Genomic DNA, 18,682 nt, shown 5'->3' on the forward strand with positions numbered 1-18,682 from the left:
CCACAACTAGGCAGTGAGAAATCTCCAAGACTTTCAGAAGCCAGTGTACTCTAAAACTCACTAACAACCTCCCACACATGAAACCCACCCTCAGACTTCCTACTGACACCCATTCCTAGGCATTCTCTCTCTCACACACACAACACAACAAGGGTTTTGTCCTACACTGTACTATAACTTAAAACTGACTATTACATGAAGTAAATAATTTGTAAAGGTGAAAGTGATATCAGAGATCATTTGGAATCCGTACAGAGTGGCTGACAAGTGAGGATGTGCCCAACAGAATCCAGTTCCATGGAAGGAGACAAAAATGGGGCCTCTTTAGCATTAAACTAGTTTATCAAGATGAGCTGAGGAACGGTTACGGCTGCACTGATAAACGCTGAGGGGAACCTGACCAGGAAATAACTCAACTCCACATCAGCAGGATTTGGGAAACTGAGTCTTCAGTGGTGCAACAAAATGTCTGCTTTTCAAAACGCTGGGATGCAGTGTTAAAGTACACGTCCTTAAGAAGTTGGAATGAGGGCCCAGAGGGAGCTCAGCAGTTAAGACCACGAGCTGCTCTTCAGAGAACCCAGGTTCAGTTCCCAGCATCCACATGGTGGCTCACAGTAAATTGTGACTGAAGTTCCAGGGGATCCAGTGTCTTCCTCTGCAGACATGCATGTAGACAAACTACCCAAATACATGAAATAGTTTATTATTAATATTATTAATATTAATTCTATTAAAAGAAATCATGAAGAGTTTTCTGTCTCAGCTTAGTTCTCCTTCATTCTTCTAACAAATCCCAACTAGGAAACATAATTGTGATCAAAATGTGCAAAACTGATAAAGATCTCTTTTTCTAATTAATAATAAATATTAAAATTATTAATATTTCCATTCTTAAATTAGCGATAATATTTTAATGTATTATATTTACATATAAAATCATATATTATATAATATGTAACATACTATATAATATACTTTATAATATAACATACCATATAATATACTTTTACTACATTATTGATATTATTACTATTACTATTAATAATGAATATAAAATACCATGTTTCTATTAGACAAAAGTGGAGGTTTTTTTTAACTTTCCAGGAAAATAGTAAATGTGCAAAATTCACATATAATTTAAACATAAATTTTGCTTTTTGATGAGAATGTAACTGTGGCTGCATCAAAGTTCTTCACTGTATTAAAGTTTCAGTTTGAAACCTGACCAGGTTGAGTTTCCTCACTTCTGTCTGCATTTCCCTTTTATGTACAGTAAAGTGAGGCAAAGCTTTGTAAGAAGTGAAAAGCAACAGAGGAGATCCACCAATTATATCCCTCCCTCTCTACCCCAGCACATGTACAATATTTTGAGAGTACTGGCTTCAAATACCAGATAGGTGATGATCTGTTTTGCTCCAGGACGCTAAAACAGCTAACAATTGCTATCTGTCAGTGTTAAACTTCAAGTTCTGAGGTACGGTCAAACCAACAATAATAGCAAACCCCACTAACAACCTCTTAACTCATTCTCACACAGTCTAGGGGACACGTGCTGAGATCTGGACACCCGCAGTGAAAGCCTGTGACACAGCGGATAAACCCAGCTGACAAATCAGCCATTTAAACTCCAATAACATCCCACTGGCCAGCGTATCCAAATGCTCCACCACGTTCCAAAATGCTCTCGAACCTTCCATGACCAGGGGTGACTAAAGACAGGACAAACTAGACTAGTACATTTTCCTAGGATCTGTTCCAGTGGCGGAAGGCTGGTTCCTGCCCAATACGAGTTATCTAATATTTTAAAAATCAGCCGGGCCTTGCCTAGGAAGCGCAAGGCCCTGGGTTCGGTTCCCAGCTCCGAAAAAAAAGAACCAAAAAAAAAAAAAAAAAAAATCAGCCGGGCTACGTCATCGTGACTTTACACCAATCATAGGCTGCCGCACTTTACTGTTTGGTTATGTACATTTGCATATGGGAAAGAAAAGAGGGTTTTTCTTAATAAAGAAGGTAGCATTGTATGTGTTTTCCTGAGACACTGGCGATGATGGCTCAACATCGTTGCTTGCCCGCCCTGGCGAATGGGACCTTACCTTTGTTGTCGGCCGCGATGAAACCGAGAATATTCTCATGTCTCAGCATTACCGTCTGATAAATTTCAGCCTCACGGAACCAAGATCTCTCATCTCTGGAGGAGAATATTTTCACAGCCACATCTTCTCCACACCATCTTCCGTGCCACACTTCCCCAAACCGACCTTTCCCTACGATTTCTTGAAGTACAATTGTCCTTGCGATGGTTCTTTGAACCAAAAGAGGCAGGCCTAGTCAAAGGAAAGGCAGACTGATTATTCAAATAAAAGTCACAATGCCGGTTGCTGTTACGGGATAAGCAAACACTTAAACAAGTCTATTAAATTTGAAGTAATAAGCATCATTACAACAAAATGGAAGGCCAAGGCACGATCTATAAAATGTCCTAAATTATTAATTTCTCTTCTCTTAGTCTCAAACAAAACTTTTAAAACATGGTCTGCTGCTGCTGATTTCTAAGAATTGTGGCAAATCCTGCTAAACTTCTCACAGAGCCAGACTGACTCAAGGGAAACCATGGGTAGCTAATACTTGAATTGCATGGCTCCTGGGACTACTGCAAAGGGAAAACCATTCTTGGCGATTTTTTTCCCAAAAGCAAATTAAAATATGCATGTAGGAAATCAAATTCAATGACAGAGTAAGATAAGAATGCTACACTAAGAATATGTTTCTGACAAATAAATACAGAAGAAACATGCTCTTTGTTTTTTTGTTGTGGTTGTTTTGAGAGGAGACAGGGTCTTACTGTGTATCCCTGGCTGACCTGGAAGTCACAATGCAGGGCAAACTGGCTTCAAACTCCCAGAGACCGGCTTGCCTCTGCCTCTCAAATGCTAGAAATAACGGTATATTATACCATGTCCAGACTGGTGACTGGTTGTATTTTTTAAAACAATAACTCTACTTCTAAAATTCTATTTCTTGGAATTAACAAACAATGTAGAAAATCTGTGCAAAAATTATAGAATCCATTGTTATTTATACTAAAGGAAAAGAAAGCCTTTGAAATGTGAAACAGTGTAAATGTGCAAGTGTCTAGTCATTCCTGTGACTTCTGTGAGCTTTAGCACTGTTCTCTGGGAAATGAGACAACGTAAGAGTTAAGAGGGAAGTTTAGCAGCTAGCACTGTATCTGGCACGATACACGATCAATAATGGCTACCCTCTTAGTATTCCAGCACCTTCAGAATGGATCACACAAGATTAACACTGATAGTGCTGTGAGTAAAGCTATTCCGAGGACACCCGCAGCTCCTTTGCTACTGTTAATTGAAAACAGTAGTAAATTGTATCTCTGTGAGTTTGTAGCTCTTTAAACTACAGATAGAAAAGAAACTGGAGCACGTGATGAAGTCAGAGTGAGTTATAATATTCCCTCTCCTTCTTTGCTGTATTTTCAATATAAAGTCCATGAGAAGGTTTTGTCACTCCTATAGTTGTATCGCAAATAGTTAAAGAGACCACAGCGTAAGTGTATGCTAGAGAATCAGTTTGGTAATTGTCATTGTCCTCAGGTGGCTGGAGAAAGCAATGCCCATGTGGCTCCTCCGGGCATTGTCCCCTGCTCCAAGAATGAGCCAGTGTTTACACAGATGTTCTCCTCTCCAGTAGAACCACCCACGATAGGCACAGACTATAAATTCACTGGTATGAGCCTCAACAATTAGTCACCAAGCCCCACAGTCCAAAAGTTCTTTGGGGACCATCTGGTTCAGCCTCATCATCTATCGATGAGAAAATTGGACCCTGACAGTAGTCAGACATAAAGAGAGTCTGCTGCTGCAGGAGGCTGGCCCAGAATGCTTTGTCCCCCAGAGAAAACAGACCTGTGCTCCTCTCTGTGGGAAGGGAGACATCCGATGATAAAGAGCCAAGGTTATCTTTGTAGACTTCACTCAATGTGTTTGGCACAACGTGATACTAACAATTAAGCCAAATCTCAGAGTCCTCCCTTTCCGAATCGTCACTGACAGAGGACCCAGTGAAGTTTGCACACGCTGAAGCTGAGGCAGCACCCAATTGGTGGACAAAGAAGAATGTGTGAGGGGGTCAGTGGGGTGAGCAGGGTGAGACAGGAGAGAGAGAGCTGCCTCACCAACATCCAAGGCTAATAACAAAATGAATCTCTGTTGGCTTTGTGCTATACACCTCCAGGCTGCATTTGAACAGAAACTTTGTCTCTTGCTATGAGTTCATTTTAATCTTTTCACAGGGGATTATAGAAAGCTGATGTCTGGCTCGTGTCACTGTCTGTCAGAATGCTATACAGTAAAACAAAGAAGCAGGCTCCCCACTTCCTTAAAAGCCGCCTGAGACAAAGCTCACTCTCAAGCAGAGTCCAATAAAACGTCGTTTATTCTCACTCCGTCTCTTTGAAATGTGTCCCTGACCTGGTCATGGATAAGCTTCGTAATCAGGGTTTTTCAATATCTGACAAAGCTGCCTCCAATCCAAGGTCGCCAACCAATTGAGAAAGGCAGAGAAGGAGAAGGTTGGTCCAGTCTCCTCCCCACAGGCAAGCTATTGTGGCAGAAGCGTTGCTGAAGGTAAACGTCAAAGGCGTGTGCTTTTAGCTAGGGTCACAGCCAAACAAATGTGACTGTACGATATGCCTACAGCTTGTTCTAATTTGTCGTTAAGGAAATGTATCCATGAGCAGAGCCTGGTGATGCCAATCTACTGATTGAAGTTAGGGACATCTTGTCACTACCCTGTGCCACACACATACGATAGATAGATAGATAGATAGACAGATAGACAGACAGACATAGTGAGCCTGGGGATGCTGGGGACACAGCTCAGAAAAAGAACACTTGCCCAGCATGTGATATGTGCAGTGCTGGGTTCAATCTTCGATGCAAAAACAAAAACAAAAACAAACAAACAAAAAAAGAAATGATCTGGGCTTGGTCATGCTTTCTCCTTCCTTTCATAAAATGTCTGAGAACAATCTCAAAGGGAACAGTTCAGAAGCCAACAAATTCATATCCATGCCTGAAATACACTTTTAAAAAACATTCAAAAACTTAACATGTTTTTTTTATTTTTATTGTTAAATATATAATGCACACAAATATATAAACATGACCTGATGACTGCACTTGGTGTGTCTGAACTTGCGGTCCCCATGTGATTTGGAAATCATAAGATTCCCCACACACACATATTAACATGTTTATTGGTGTTGTCCATGTTCTGGCCTTGTTTGGGCAGCCAAGTAGTTAAGATCTCACAGGTGAAATTCTCCTCCAATTCCAGGAGCCCAATCTCACAGAAGACTTCCTGCTTCTCTGACTCTCACAATCTTTCCACTCCATCTTCTATGATGCTCCCTGAGCCTCAGGTATAGAAGTTATGATGTAAGCATATGCTCTGGGACCAGGTACCCCCTGATCAGTTGTTCTATGAAATTTGAACAGTTATGGTTCTCTGTAATGGTCTCCATAGGCTGAAGAAAAAATCACCTTCCTACAGTAATCTACACTAATCTGGGTCGGGGACACTTGTTGAAATTTTGTATTTTGTGTTCAATTCATGACTCTTTCCAATTAAAAAAATAATATTAATTGCATGTATTTATTTGTATTATTTATATGCATGAGGACAATATAAATGTATATTCAAAGAACAACCAATGAGGAGTAGCTCTCTCCTTCTACCATGTGACCCCCTGGAAACAAACTCAAGTCTTCAGGCTTGGTGGAAAACACCTTTAGTCAGTGAGCCATCTTGCTAGCTCTTTACTCCTTTCTTAAATGACACACCTAGTTGTCTGCTTTTTTAATTTGTGTCATCTTACTTGGAGAAGAAATCTTTTGTCAGATTCAATAAAGAGTAGAAAAATAAACAAACACCATGACTGAAAGCAGCTTGCAGGTAGAAAGAGTAAATTTATTTGGCTTATACTTCCAGATTACAGTCTGTCTTGAAGGAAGTCAGGGTAGGAACCTGGAGGCAGGAACTGTGGAGAAATATTGCTTGCTGGATGACTCCCTGGTCTCTTCTCTTTTTTTGAATATTTATTTTATGTATATGAGTACACTGTAACTGTCTTCAGACACAACCGAAGAGGCCATCAGATCCCATTACAGATGGTTCTGAGCCACCATGTGGTTGCTGGGAATTGAACTCGGGACTTCTAGAAGAGCTTTCAGTGCTCTTATCCTCTGAGCCTTCTTTCCAGCCCAGCCACCCCCAGCCATTTCGAATCTAGCTTCCTTATATGATCCAATAACATCTGCCCAGGGATGATACTATCTGTAGTGGGCTGTGCCCTCCTACATCAATTAGCAATCAAGACAAACAATATCCACATAGAAAGAGCCACAGGCTAACCTGACCCAGGCAACTTTTCAACTGAGGCTTTTCCTTTTAGCCCTTAGTTGTGTCAAGTTGATAATAAAAACTAACCAGGACACGACCTAACATCACCAAGTGACGGAAGAAGATTTTGTGGGAGTTAAGTAGAACATTGTTCAGTCCTTTGAACGTCATAAAGAAATGTGTCTGTCAGGTGGTGGTGGCACACTCCTTTATTCCCAGCACTCAGGAGGCAGAAGTAGGTGGATCTCTTGAGTTCAAGACCACCCTTAGTCACTGAATTAGTTCCTGGAAAGCCAGGGCTACACAGAGAAACTGAGTCTCAAAAAACAAAGAGAAAAAGAAAAGAAGAAATATTCTTCTAGAAATTAAGAATAAATCAGACTTCTTTGTGCCTGGATGTTGCCAATACTCAAAAAAAATGGGGGTAGAGTAGGTCTCACCATATAATGTCTAAAGAAGCAGAGCTTAATTATTGAGGAATACTGCTTTTAAGATAAAAAGGTAAGCCTGCTATATGATGATATAATTTGGATTCCAACTTTATATGCTTTGTAATTGCAGGACTTTCTCTCTTGGTTTTCTCTTTAAAATATCTCACTTGAAGTTATAATGATGGCCTAGACCATTAGAGTCCTTGGGTCAGCAAAATGTTGTTCCTTTCAGACACATCCCGAGTGCTTCCTGGTGAATATGGGTGCCTGTATGGATGTGATGTGGTTTCCTTCCTGCAGCTATAAGAGTGTCTGCCTGGCTGCTGCTTACACCCACCAGTTAAGAGAGGTCCTCTACACTATGGGTTTGGTTTGATTTGGTTTGGTTGGTTTGGTTTGGTTTGGTTTCCTTTCACTTTTTTTCAAGGCAAGGATTTGCTGCGTAGCCCAGGTTGGTCTCTAACTCAGGGGGCTTTTGCTGTAGTCTCCCTAGCACCTACATTATAGACAGGTACCACTATCCGTGGCTGGGATAAAGACACTAATGATTGTTCTACAGCAAGGAGAGTTGTATGGAGTAGCTAGGCTGGGTGTATTCTGGTCATATTTCTACAAAACCAAGGGCTAAGAATTTCTAGAAATTCAAATGGGAAGAGAGGAACCCCTATTACTTCAGATAAATCCTACTCTGTTCTTATACTCCCTGATGTTTTTGTCCTATTAAAAAAAAGGCTCTTTTGGGTTGGGGATTTAGCTCAGTGGTAGAGCGCTTGCCTAGCAAGCGCAAGGCCCTGGGTTCGGTCCCCAGCTCTGAAAAAAAAAAAAGGCTCTTTTAATCCATTAAAGAAGAAAACATAAAGGTGAAGGAATAACCTTGAGTGGTGGAGCCAGCCAGGGGTACCTTGAGCTTCCTTGAAGCTCCCATTTCTGGGCTTCCAAAACATAATATTGATTTAATTCCAGGGCAGCTCCTGTTAGCTTCCGAACGTGCATCCCCATGGGACACTTACTGATCCAGAAGGGCTCCTGGGGTCACGAACAAATGTCTAGAGGAAAACTGCTTTGTTAACTAATTTCCCCAGACTTCATGGACTTAAACCCAACACTCCTAACTGCCCTGTTTCCATTAGACAGTCAAGAGTGTGGCCGTGATGGCTCTGGCAATAGAGGGAAGAGGTGGGGGACAAAAGGAAAGCCATAACAAATAAACAAGGAACCAAATCCCACCATGTAAAAAAAAATTAACATGTCCCAAGAGTTTTGAGACAACAGCAGGAATCAACTGAGAATTCTACAGCAGGATATTAATGAGATAAAAATATGTTATAAATTAAAGCAAAGATACAATACAATGATATGTCAATGACTTTCATGATGATGTGTATATTCATTTTTGTAAAAATTGGATATTCACTTTTTTAACTCTGAGTTCAAATATATGTAGAAAAGGCCATGTGAAATCTGCATTAAAAAATAAATATTCCAATTACTTAAAAAAAAAAACTAGACCCAAGGAAGCTGCAGTGGACATCTAAGAAGACATCAGGACAGTTTTCCTTACCCAACATCTCTCTCCCCCCCCCTTCTTTTTAAAATGGGATTTTAATTTTTTTATGTAGTATATTTTGACCATGTTTCCCCTCCACCACCTCCTCCCCACTCAACTCTATGTCCTTCCCCTCCACTCCCCCACATCTCTATCTTTCTATGCCTGTGATGTGTGTGCATGTATGGTGTGTGTATGCCTCTCTCTCTCTCTCCCTCCCTCTCTCTCTCTCCTCCCAACCCCCAAAAGAGTAAGGCAAGGTGTAATGTAGTAAACAGACTAAAAAAGAAACTAAAATAAAATTAAATTTGGGAAAAAGCAAGATGACGGGGGATTTCATGGAGGGACAACTAACCTAAAGGCCTTTTGAAAAACTATACAGAAGCCTACTACTGTAGACTATCCCCATGTCATGCTTCAAGCAATTTCTATTCATGGCTTCATTTACTCTGTCCCCTCATTGAGCACTTAAGTTGATGAGTTCACGTTGGAAACTTTTATCAAAACCATTGTTCGTTTAGTTTTAAACGAGAGTTTGCTTACAGAAAACATACACGTACCAGATCCTGAGCCCGAGGCAGTGGCATCATAAATCAGATCTTTGAGGGTTTTTCCAGCATTGACAAGGCTGTACTCTGCCAATGGTTCCTCCACATTATGTCTCTTGGTCTTCCTGTATGTGCACTGGCGGTCCTGGCAGGCCCATATCATTAGCATGGCTGCGATGGACAGGAGGCAAACAGGTACAGTGATAACAACCGTCAGCTCTGTGGGGCCAAGTCTAGGGGCATCTGGAGATGCTGCCGTTTAAAAAGAAAGATGAAGGAAACCATAAATCGACCCATGAAAAATGTTTTTGACATTTTCTTTTTTAAAAAAAATATTTTTCCCGTCTATATATTGTTAGAATTTGTTTACGGTGATTCTTGGAGAGTTTCATAGTAATTCTAAACCACAGATTATTTTATTTTATTCTAAAGACAGGGTCTCATGGAGACCAGGTTAACCCAAAACTATGCAAACAAAGATGGCCTTGAACTTCCTGCTTCCAATTCACCAGTACTGGGATTATAGGCATGTGCCACAAAGCATAATGATATATGATAATGACATATGCATATGAATATTTTGTAATAAAATCCATTTATTACTTTATGTGAAAGTTGAATAAAATGGTTTAAAAGTACTAACATTAAAACATGTTTGGGAGTCTAGGTACTGTCACCAATATGATATTGGTGACTACAGTAGAATGCGTAGCCACAAACGTGTGGATTTAAATTCATTGGCAGAGACCGCAATGCAAGCCACAATAAGACCAAAGTGTGAGCTGGCTGCTGCTATGACAATGGCTGTGGAAGGCAGAGGTAAAATTATGGAAGCAACAGCTGGGAAAATGTGAGACATAGCCCAAAAATACTTGATAGTTTTATTTTTCTCTCTTTCTCGTTGTTACTCAACAGTTCTGTCCTTACAGCAAACCCATCTATCCATTCATTCATTTCACAAATAAACCATGGGCTCTTGGAATATGACGCTATTAGTCTGGGTGCCGGAAATCCAGGAGTGACGAGGCCGGTCCTGACGTTCCGCGCATGCGCACTCTCATCAATACAGACCACGAGGGCTATGGAGCAGAACAGAAGATGGGATGAGTGTTCTGAGGGTGAATCAGCAGGAAGATCATCATGAGAGCAAAATGTCACTTTGGATTGAGTGGACCTAAAAAGGCCCTGAGGAGAAGTGTCCCAGAGACAACGACACAAAGAAAGAAAGAATGGCAGGCAGAGAAGCTTGGTGCCAGCATGGGAAGGGGGGAGCCAGTGCAAGGGACTCATTTATTTTCATTGCTACTTCATAACTACAATTTTGCTACATTGTGAATCATAATTTAAATATCTGTGCTTTCTGATGGTCTTAGGCAGGCCCTGTGAAAGGGTCATTTGACCCCCCCCAAGGGGTATTATACACATAAGGGACTATTTGGAAACATGTCATAGAGGGCAGGAAATGGGGCAGGATGGGAAGGACAAGGGGAGGATGGGATCAGGGAATTAAAGGGAAACTTTGTGTAGTGTGTTACAGGCTAAGAGAAGAAGTAGGAGTTTCATTTCACACGGAAGCGGATGTGAGGTTTTGAGATATGTTTGAAGTTTTATTTGAGTGGCCACTGTGTCAACAGACACTGGAGCAGGAAGAATGACACTGGAGAACAGCCAGAATCCCAGGTCAATAAACCTGGTAGAAAGCGATGGTCTCAGCACACAACCCTACCTAAAAGTACTCTCAGGAAGCTGGGAACAGAGCAGCACACCTACAATCCCAGAGACAGTGTGATTGAAAACTCGAGGCCAGCCATGACCACATGATTCAATCCTCTCAAATTTAAAATAAATAAATAAATAAAACTTGTGGAGAGTTTTAAAGAACTTCTTCCCAGTCTCAACTTGCTTCCTGGAAACACACTGTGCTTCAATCCCTGGCTAAGATAACCACATGGTAGTCGTTGGCTCGTTCTTGTATTATCTAACTTTCTCTGAGGACCATGAGCTTTGTGACAGGTGGAAACTGCCTGTGGTGTTCCTAACTGAATCCCCAGTGTTTGCAACAGTGCCGGGCTCCCTGCAGGCCACCAGTAAAGAGTTCTTAACTGTTGGATCACTGAAGACTTGACTAGTTTTATTCCTGATAAGTATGCGGTCTCTCCTTTAGAAATGTCAATGTGATGACTGAAACCAAACAAGAAGAAGAAGAGGGGAAGAGGGCCTAATGCAATGGTTCTCCTCCTGTGGGTCACAACCCCTTTGAGGGTCAAATGACCTTTTCGAAGGGGTCACCTAAGCCCATCTGAAAGCACAGATATTTACATTACAATTCATGGCCATGGCAAAATTACAGTTATGGAGTAGCAACAAAATAATTTTATGGTTGGGGTTGGGCACAACTGTGTTAAAGGGTCCCAGCATTGGGAATATTGAGAACCACTGGCTTAGTGGGCCAAGCACTCACTCACCTCACAAGTGTAAAGACCAGAGTTCTGATCTCCAGAACCCATGTGGAAGCCAAGAGTGCATGGAGGCCTGTGTAATCCCAGCATCGAGAGACTTAGGCGGGATCCTCTGAGCAGGCTGCCTAACTAGACTAGCCAAATAACCAAGGTCTGAGTTCAGCAAGACATGCTGCCTCAATGTATAAAGTGGGGATCCATCAGAGAAGACACATGATACCAACCTCTGGCTTCATGAACACACACACACACACACACACACACACACACACACCGAGAAAAAGATATAATTATGTTCCTAGCCATCCTTTTTTTTTTTTTTTTAATGGAACATTTAAGTGTTATTCCCTTTCGGTTTGAGATGGGTTTTTTCTCCCCCCACAGTCTAAACTTACAGGAAGGGCTTCCCCTTCCACTGGTGCTCTTACTAGGATATTCATTGCTACCTATGAGGTCAAGTCCAGGGTCAGTCCATGTATAGATAGAGCCATCCTTTTAATGGAACATTAAGCTTGAGATTTTTTCTTCTAAACTTACAAACGCAGTGATACATGAAAAGTTCATGATGACAGACACTTTCTGAATTTAAGTTAATTTTTCCCTTCAAGTTGGTGTGTTGCTTGCCTCCTTTTGACTCCCTGAAGGCTGCCAGTGCACCAATTTAATTCTCTAGTCATGTCTTATCTCCAGGAGTTCTGATTTCTGCTGTTTTGTTTCTGTTTTAAACTTTTATTTTTGTCTATTTATAGGTATGTGTTTGTCCCTGTTTGTCTGTACTTGTACCATATGCAAGCAGGCGCTTACAGAGGCCAGAAAAGGATGTAGGAACTCCTGGAACTGGAGGTAGAGACAGTCATGAACTGAATGCAGGTCCTTTGCAAAACCATTATCCACTCTTAACCCCTGAGGGAGCCATCTCTCCGCCCCATGATTTTGTTTTAAAAATGCTTTGAGATGTGTTTGTCAAATTGTTACAACAGAGTTTACGCGATTTGAGTTCTCAAACATCCCAAACTTCCTGGAGAAAGGAAAGTCCTGCTCTGTTGTGGGTTACCTCCTTTTTATCCTGAACCTTAGGATAACCACACCGTCCACATACAAGGCTCACTCTAGACTGGCTAAGAAAGGCTCAGTAACAGCCACTGAGGGCACAGCTCCTCCCTGTACTATAGAGTTCAAATAAGTGACTGACAACCAGCTTCCTGAATCATGCTACCCTTGTGCTGTCAAAACTAGACAAATGAGTGCATTAATGACACTTGCATTTTGTTCAGGCTATGGCAAAACTATATGTGAAACCTTTACAAACAATTAGGTTTGAAAGGCAAGATATCAACCTCCTCCCTGGTGGGCTCCTAGGTGTTTTGCCACAGTCCCAGCAAGCTGCTGAGAGCTGTCAATGGATAAAGGGCTCTGAGGCTCAGGCCAGACTCTTGTGCTTCCACAGAACATGTGAACTGCCCACCCCATGTCTGTGTCTCTCAGGACTCCTCCGGGATCATTAGGCTGCTGTGCAGGGAAATGGAGAGAGCTTGGCCTGGAGTATTCTTCAAAGGGTGCTAAAAAGTGTTCTCTGACAACTAGGCTTCAGAGATCCTTAACCGAGTCCTTGTGACTCTTGAAGCTTGCTATTGTAAAAGAACATAACCGCCTATTCTACAATGATCATTCTATTTTTCTGTATCCTCACGGAGGATCGTAGGTGTTTGCAGAAGCCACTGAGTGCATTCATTTTCTGAATTAAGGTTTTGTTTTTTTTTTAAATACCCGTCTCCACGTGACCACATTGTTTACCTTCGGCTCTGTCATCAGAGGCATTCATATAGCTACATTTAATTTTGATATCTCCTATTAGGAGCCACCAACATAAACATCAGCCTTTAAAAGCTATTGATCGGCTCCATTTTGGTAAAGCTCTGTTAAGCAGAGCTCGGCTCATCACTATGGCAACTAATAGAGACAAAAGGTCAGCAAACGTGAAACCGGAGTCACCTGCCATGGCGCCAGCAACTGCTCTCGGAGATGTTTACCGTAGATGGCTGTTTCTCCCTCTGTGAACAGATCTACTGATACGAGTTAGTAGGGGACAAAAAAAAAAAAACAGAAAAGAAAAGATTACTCAGCTAGAAACAGGCTAGCAACACCAACCAGAAAGAACTCATTAAACGCTGAGCAATTCTAAAAGTAAACGTTTGTAAAACCTTGCCTTAAACTAAGTGTTCCCTGTAATCCTAATTGGAAAGAGAAAAAAAGAGTATACCTACAGCCAATGAGTTGGGAGAGAAGACAACGGGAGAAGACAGCTTTGACACAAATACGACTTTTGGAAGAATAATGAGTTCACAGGAGAACTTATTATTTGACAATTGCTAGTGAACATGATTCTTTGGTACCTGTGGGGGTGCACTGAGCCTGAGGCCACAAGTGACAGCCCACAAGTGACTCTGGGGAACACTGCATCACTAAGTCAAAGTACTTCCTTCCTAAGCCAGTCAACGGAAAGAGAATGGAAATGCAAAAGTGCTAGGCCAGGTGTGTGAAAAGCCAGCTCACAAGCACCTCTCCAGGTCTCTGAAATCCTCTGTGGAACTGGGAAAACAAATACAAGTCTCCTGGGGTATTTATGGGGAGTAATTTAAAATTCACACTCAAGTCCCTTATATAAAATGGAATAGGACTTTTACATAACCCACACACCACTCCTCCACGCGCTTCAGCTTGTCTCTAGATTACTTCTAAAAACTAATACAATGTAAATGCTATGTCATGGTCACACTGTGTAAAGAATAATATTAAAGAAAGAGTCTGTAGAGATGTGTTTCCCCCCTAAATACTGTCGGCGTGTGCAGCTGACTGAATCTGAGGACGCAGAACTCACAGATATGAAGGGCTAGATGGATGAACAAGGTACAGAAAAGGGAAAAACGGAAAGGCAAAAAGAGAGGAAGGGAGGAAGAGAGGTAGTGAAGAAGGAAAAAGGAAAGAAGGGAGGCAGGGGGGAAAGAAAGGGAGGGAGGGAGGGAGGGAGGGAGGGGAGGAGGAGGGAGGAGGGAGGGAGGAAGGGGGAGCTTTAACTTGTGAATTTGTACTTTCCCTCAATGCCTAGTTGAGCTGGTGGTGAAAGTCACCAGGACCTGTAGCAGACAGAGCTCAGATCCCAGATCGTCACCCTATCCCTGGACGGTTGCTCACTTCGGCTCCCTCCCACCACTTCCCATTTCTTGCTTTGGGAAGCAAACTCCACAAGTTGCAAAAAAATAGAGGGGACAACATGGATGCGATTCTCATGTTTTCTCAACCCCTGTGCTAACCTCGTATCTTTTGTCAAAGGGACAAAAGTTATTGGTGTCCATTAGATCTATATGGCCCCAGCTTACCGATTTTACATTTCCTTGGTAAGTATTGAGGTTGGTTGGTGAGTTGCTATAAGATATTGGTTAGAACTATGTAGAATTATGGTTGAGTTATGGTTAAAAGCGTCTGATCAAGTATTTCAAAAATTGCACATTGCTATTCCAATTGTTGGTATTAGCATGACTAAAATGAAGATATTCAATAAGGCAATATAGAGAAATGCCGGGAGACTACATAGATTAAAGAGCTATGCACTAGCTAAATGGCTATCTGAAAGGTAGTTCAGGCAAACCAACAAGCGTACACCAGAGGGCATCCTACAGTGCTTTCTACAAAACTCAAGGTGTGCGCTTCCTTGCCCAACATTATGGTAACAAGTGGTTACAGGAAACTAAAAGGGTCCAAAATACCCCTAAAGAGACCCAGGTTAATCACCCTTTATTAAGGGCTCCTTTCATTATATGCAGTTATACGCAGTTGCATTCGGGCTGGAATGTCATGTCAAGGAGCGAGAGGACTAATCACAATAGTAGACTTCTGCCCGACCTCGCAGGGATCATGTACTCTTGGCTGCAGAGAGATACCCACCTCCCCACTCTCTACCTCCTGCTTGTGTCAGTCCACTACTTCTTCCCAACAGTGACCATGAGAAGATTCAGGAGGAATAAGCCAGACTCATTCATTTGGCCAGATTTCTCCGTAATGTTTCACCTTGCACAGCAGCAAATTCTTTCCCTTATTAAGGCACTGCTAGTCGTGTTTTCAACACACTGTGATCAACAGGCACGTCACGTACTGAACCACAAGTCTACTAAGCCTCTGCAGGGACAAGCCTAAGTATCGCTACCTTTGAACTGAAACCGTGAGCTCTTTAAACAGTTTCATTGCTCTGGTGCTCTATCTAGAAAAGGTCTTTTTATATATGCTATTATCATCTGGCCAAATACCGTGATTTTTTTTTTTTTTTTTTTTTTTTTTTGGTAGGCAGGGGGCATCACACATAAAAATATTTCCTGGCCAGCTTTACGCAGTGCTTCTGGTTTGGGAAAGAGTGTGTACAGAAAACCAAAAGGCTGCAAACTTTTCACCAGTGCTTTATGTTTTAAGGAAGTAAGAACACTGAGCTGAAGAATATAATTGTTGGTATTCTGTCTAAGCTCCACTCCCACAGCTACCTGGGAACAGCCAGGTATGCTCCGCCCCACAGTTGCCTGGCAACAGCCAGCTGTGCCTGACACTATACAAGGGGCTGCTTGCCCTCTCTTACTTCTTACTCTTTGTTCTTCACTGCTCTTTCCTCCTCCCAAATCCCCCCTTCTCCTGCCCATGTCCAGTGGCCTTTCTGCTCTTGTCTTTTCTGATTAAAGCTCTCCATGTGGAACCATGGTGGCTGGGTGTGTTCTGTCCGGGCACGGGCCGAGATTCGATACCCTAACAATAATAATAATTGACCTAAGAGCATTTAAAAAAAATAAATAAATAAAACCTTCACGCAAGGAGAGGGAAGATTCATAGACTGTTGGAAGACGGAGAAAGAAATGCTCAAAGTTTGAAAGTGTTTCTTGCTATTCCAGAGAGCCAGCATTCGTGATGGGGAGTGGTCAGAGCTCCCAACACCTAAGACTCCAGATCCAGGGCATTCAGTGATCTTGATCTTCTGATCTTGATGGGTACCCACTTACATATGATATACAATCATACAAGCACGCACAGAAATATACAAAAACTTTTGATCGTTAAAAACATAAAGTTTTCACAATTCCTTTTCCTTTATTTCAGGGCAGCAAAGTAGTCTTTTGTTTCTACAATCAAGACATATGTCAGCGGTGTGTGTTTATGAGGACATTAGATGCCAGTTATTCAAAATGTAGTCTAACCTATCTTCCAGCAGAAAGAGTCCTTTCTGTTAGGACAATAAAAGTCCCCCTAGCTCACAGCAGACAGCCTTGCTCTGGAAAATGTTCACAAACCGATGACAAAGGAAAAGCGATGTCTTTGTCCTAGTGCCTTCCCTGGCATAAGCTCTAATGTATTCCACAAGGCAGCTTGCCCATTTGAAAAAGATTAATAAACACATTTTGACCTCGTTCAAGGTCCCACCGTAGTCACCAAAACAGATTATAGTGAGGCGTAAAGGTATTTACATGCACAGAGCCTCGCGCAGTATAGAATACTCAGTTTAAAATTGGTTATAAATTTTATGTTCAATCTCCCATTGGCATCCCTATGGAGAAGCGTTCCTCATTTAAATCACCGTGCTTGTTTCTGGAAGCTAGAAATGTCTCTTCCGTTCAATTTTCAAAACACAAGTTTGATTTCTTGGAATGTTAAGAGTTAATTGAACTTAGAAAGAAATTAGAATATAGCACCTTTCACTTTCTGGGGTGAGGTGGGGGAATCCTGTCTGGCACAGCTGTCAGGTGTGCACCGCGCCCTTCAGAAAAGCTGTGAAGGGATTTGCTCCTGAGAGGGAGGAGCAATCCCACGAGGGGCCAGGAGCCTTTTTTTTTCATGCACATATTACCTCATTCTGATTATAGCAATGGATTTGTGTCCCAAACAGAAAGCCAAACTCAAAAGACAATGACGGATGTAATACATTTTCTAGTGACGTCTTCATTTTCTCACAAATCATAGTATATTTTCAAATTATCGATATTTAATAACCTTGATCCTCCGGGCAGTTTCTCTGTCTTCAGATGAAAGCTTTCATTTCACTGAGAGTCTCATTTAGATATGTCCCCTATGAGTGGGTGTCATACACCTCACACAACTAATATAATAAATAAACGTATCTTTTTTTTTTTTTTTTACACAATTAAGAACAGAACAGGAATAGCACCGGTCAAAGTTAGCAAAGTACACACCTTTTAATGTTGTAGCTAGTTTTTAAATTTAAAACGACTATTTAAATTGGCGAAAAGTGAGGTAGTGGTTTTAAAGTAGTATGTTGTAATGTAGAAGGGAAAACTGAGACATTGCAGTTCCATTGCCCTTATCCTGCGCTGTATTTTGGTAGCAGAATAGAAACAAAGATTGTGTAGCTTGAAGGTTGTTGGTGAATAGTCTATTTCCATATGAAGAGCTGTAATTAGTGTGAGCATGCACCAAATAGCAATTCCTCTCACAATTAACCCTATAAATTACTGATCCTGTAGCCCAAGCATCCTCACTTTGTGCTACATGAATTTTCATGAATCGTACAGTGCTTTTGATATTCCTTGATAGCATAACTATTTCTCTAAGTGTTCTCAAGATCATTACTGAGAGTCACCAAAAAAAACCATCTCTGTTAGAAACAGAAATGCAGGCTAGCTACAAAAGAAAGTATGTTTGTTCACATAAGAAAAGATTTGAACAGATATTAAGGGGAAAAGTAAGATATATAAAATTGTACTAACATGAACAATTCAATACTAAAGTAAGAAGTATATTATACTAACCTGTTGATTTTGGGAATTATGCATGGCTTATAAACAGAATAGATTATGTCTCATAGCTAGTTCTGGAGGCCAGGAAATCCAAAGTCAGGTTGCCATCAGATTTTGTGTTTGCTGAAACTTGTGTCCTGGCTCGTGTGGGCGCCTTCATCTGTTTTCCAATGTTTCATGTGTTCCAAAGGAGCTACCTTAAGCCAAGGTAAATCTACCTTTATAAAACATTGATCCCACTCCTGAAGACGCCACCCTCCTGGCCCGATTACTTCCTCATAGGCCCTGCATCCCAATACTATCACCTTCCAGAGTAGACTCTTGAAACAAGCATAAAATGAGTTATGGTTTATTTCCCCTGTCTGTGCTTTGAAGGGTCTAAGTCAGAACCACCTGTCTTGGAAGCTTGGCACGGTTTTCTGGTGTATCCTTTCAGGCACTGATACTTTCTCTAAAGGAGTGTTTTTAAATCACTGACTCAAATTCTTTC

The 18,682-nt window shown here is 41.5% G+C and overlaps 1 protein-coding gene across 1 annotated transcript in view; it reads right to left on the reverse strand.

Moving 5' to 3' along the window:
- The window catches only part of Acvr1c (activin A receptor type 1C), a 77,960-nt gene that overhangs the window by 10,133 nt on the left and 49,145 nt on the right, over positions 1-18,682 (reverse strand). Inside the window, exons 3-4 of the mRNA XM_032903321.1 lie at positions 8,961-9,200; positions 2,097-2,327 (exon numbers count right to left, since the gene is read on the reverse strand). Of these exons, the coding sequence (XP_032759212.1) occupies positions 2,097-2,327; positions 8,961-9,200 (471 nt within the window). The remainder of the gene's footprint in view (positions 1-2,096; positions 2,328-8,960; positions 9,201-18,682) is intronic.

Source organism: Rattus rattus, chromosome 5, assembly GCF_011064425.1.
Source record: "Rattus rattus isolate New Zealand chromosome 5, Rrattus_CSIRO_v1, whole genome shotgun sequence".
Taxonomy (NCBI): Eukaryota; Metazoa; Chordata; class Mammalia; order Rodentia; family Muridae; genus Rattus; species Rattus rattus.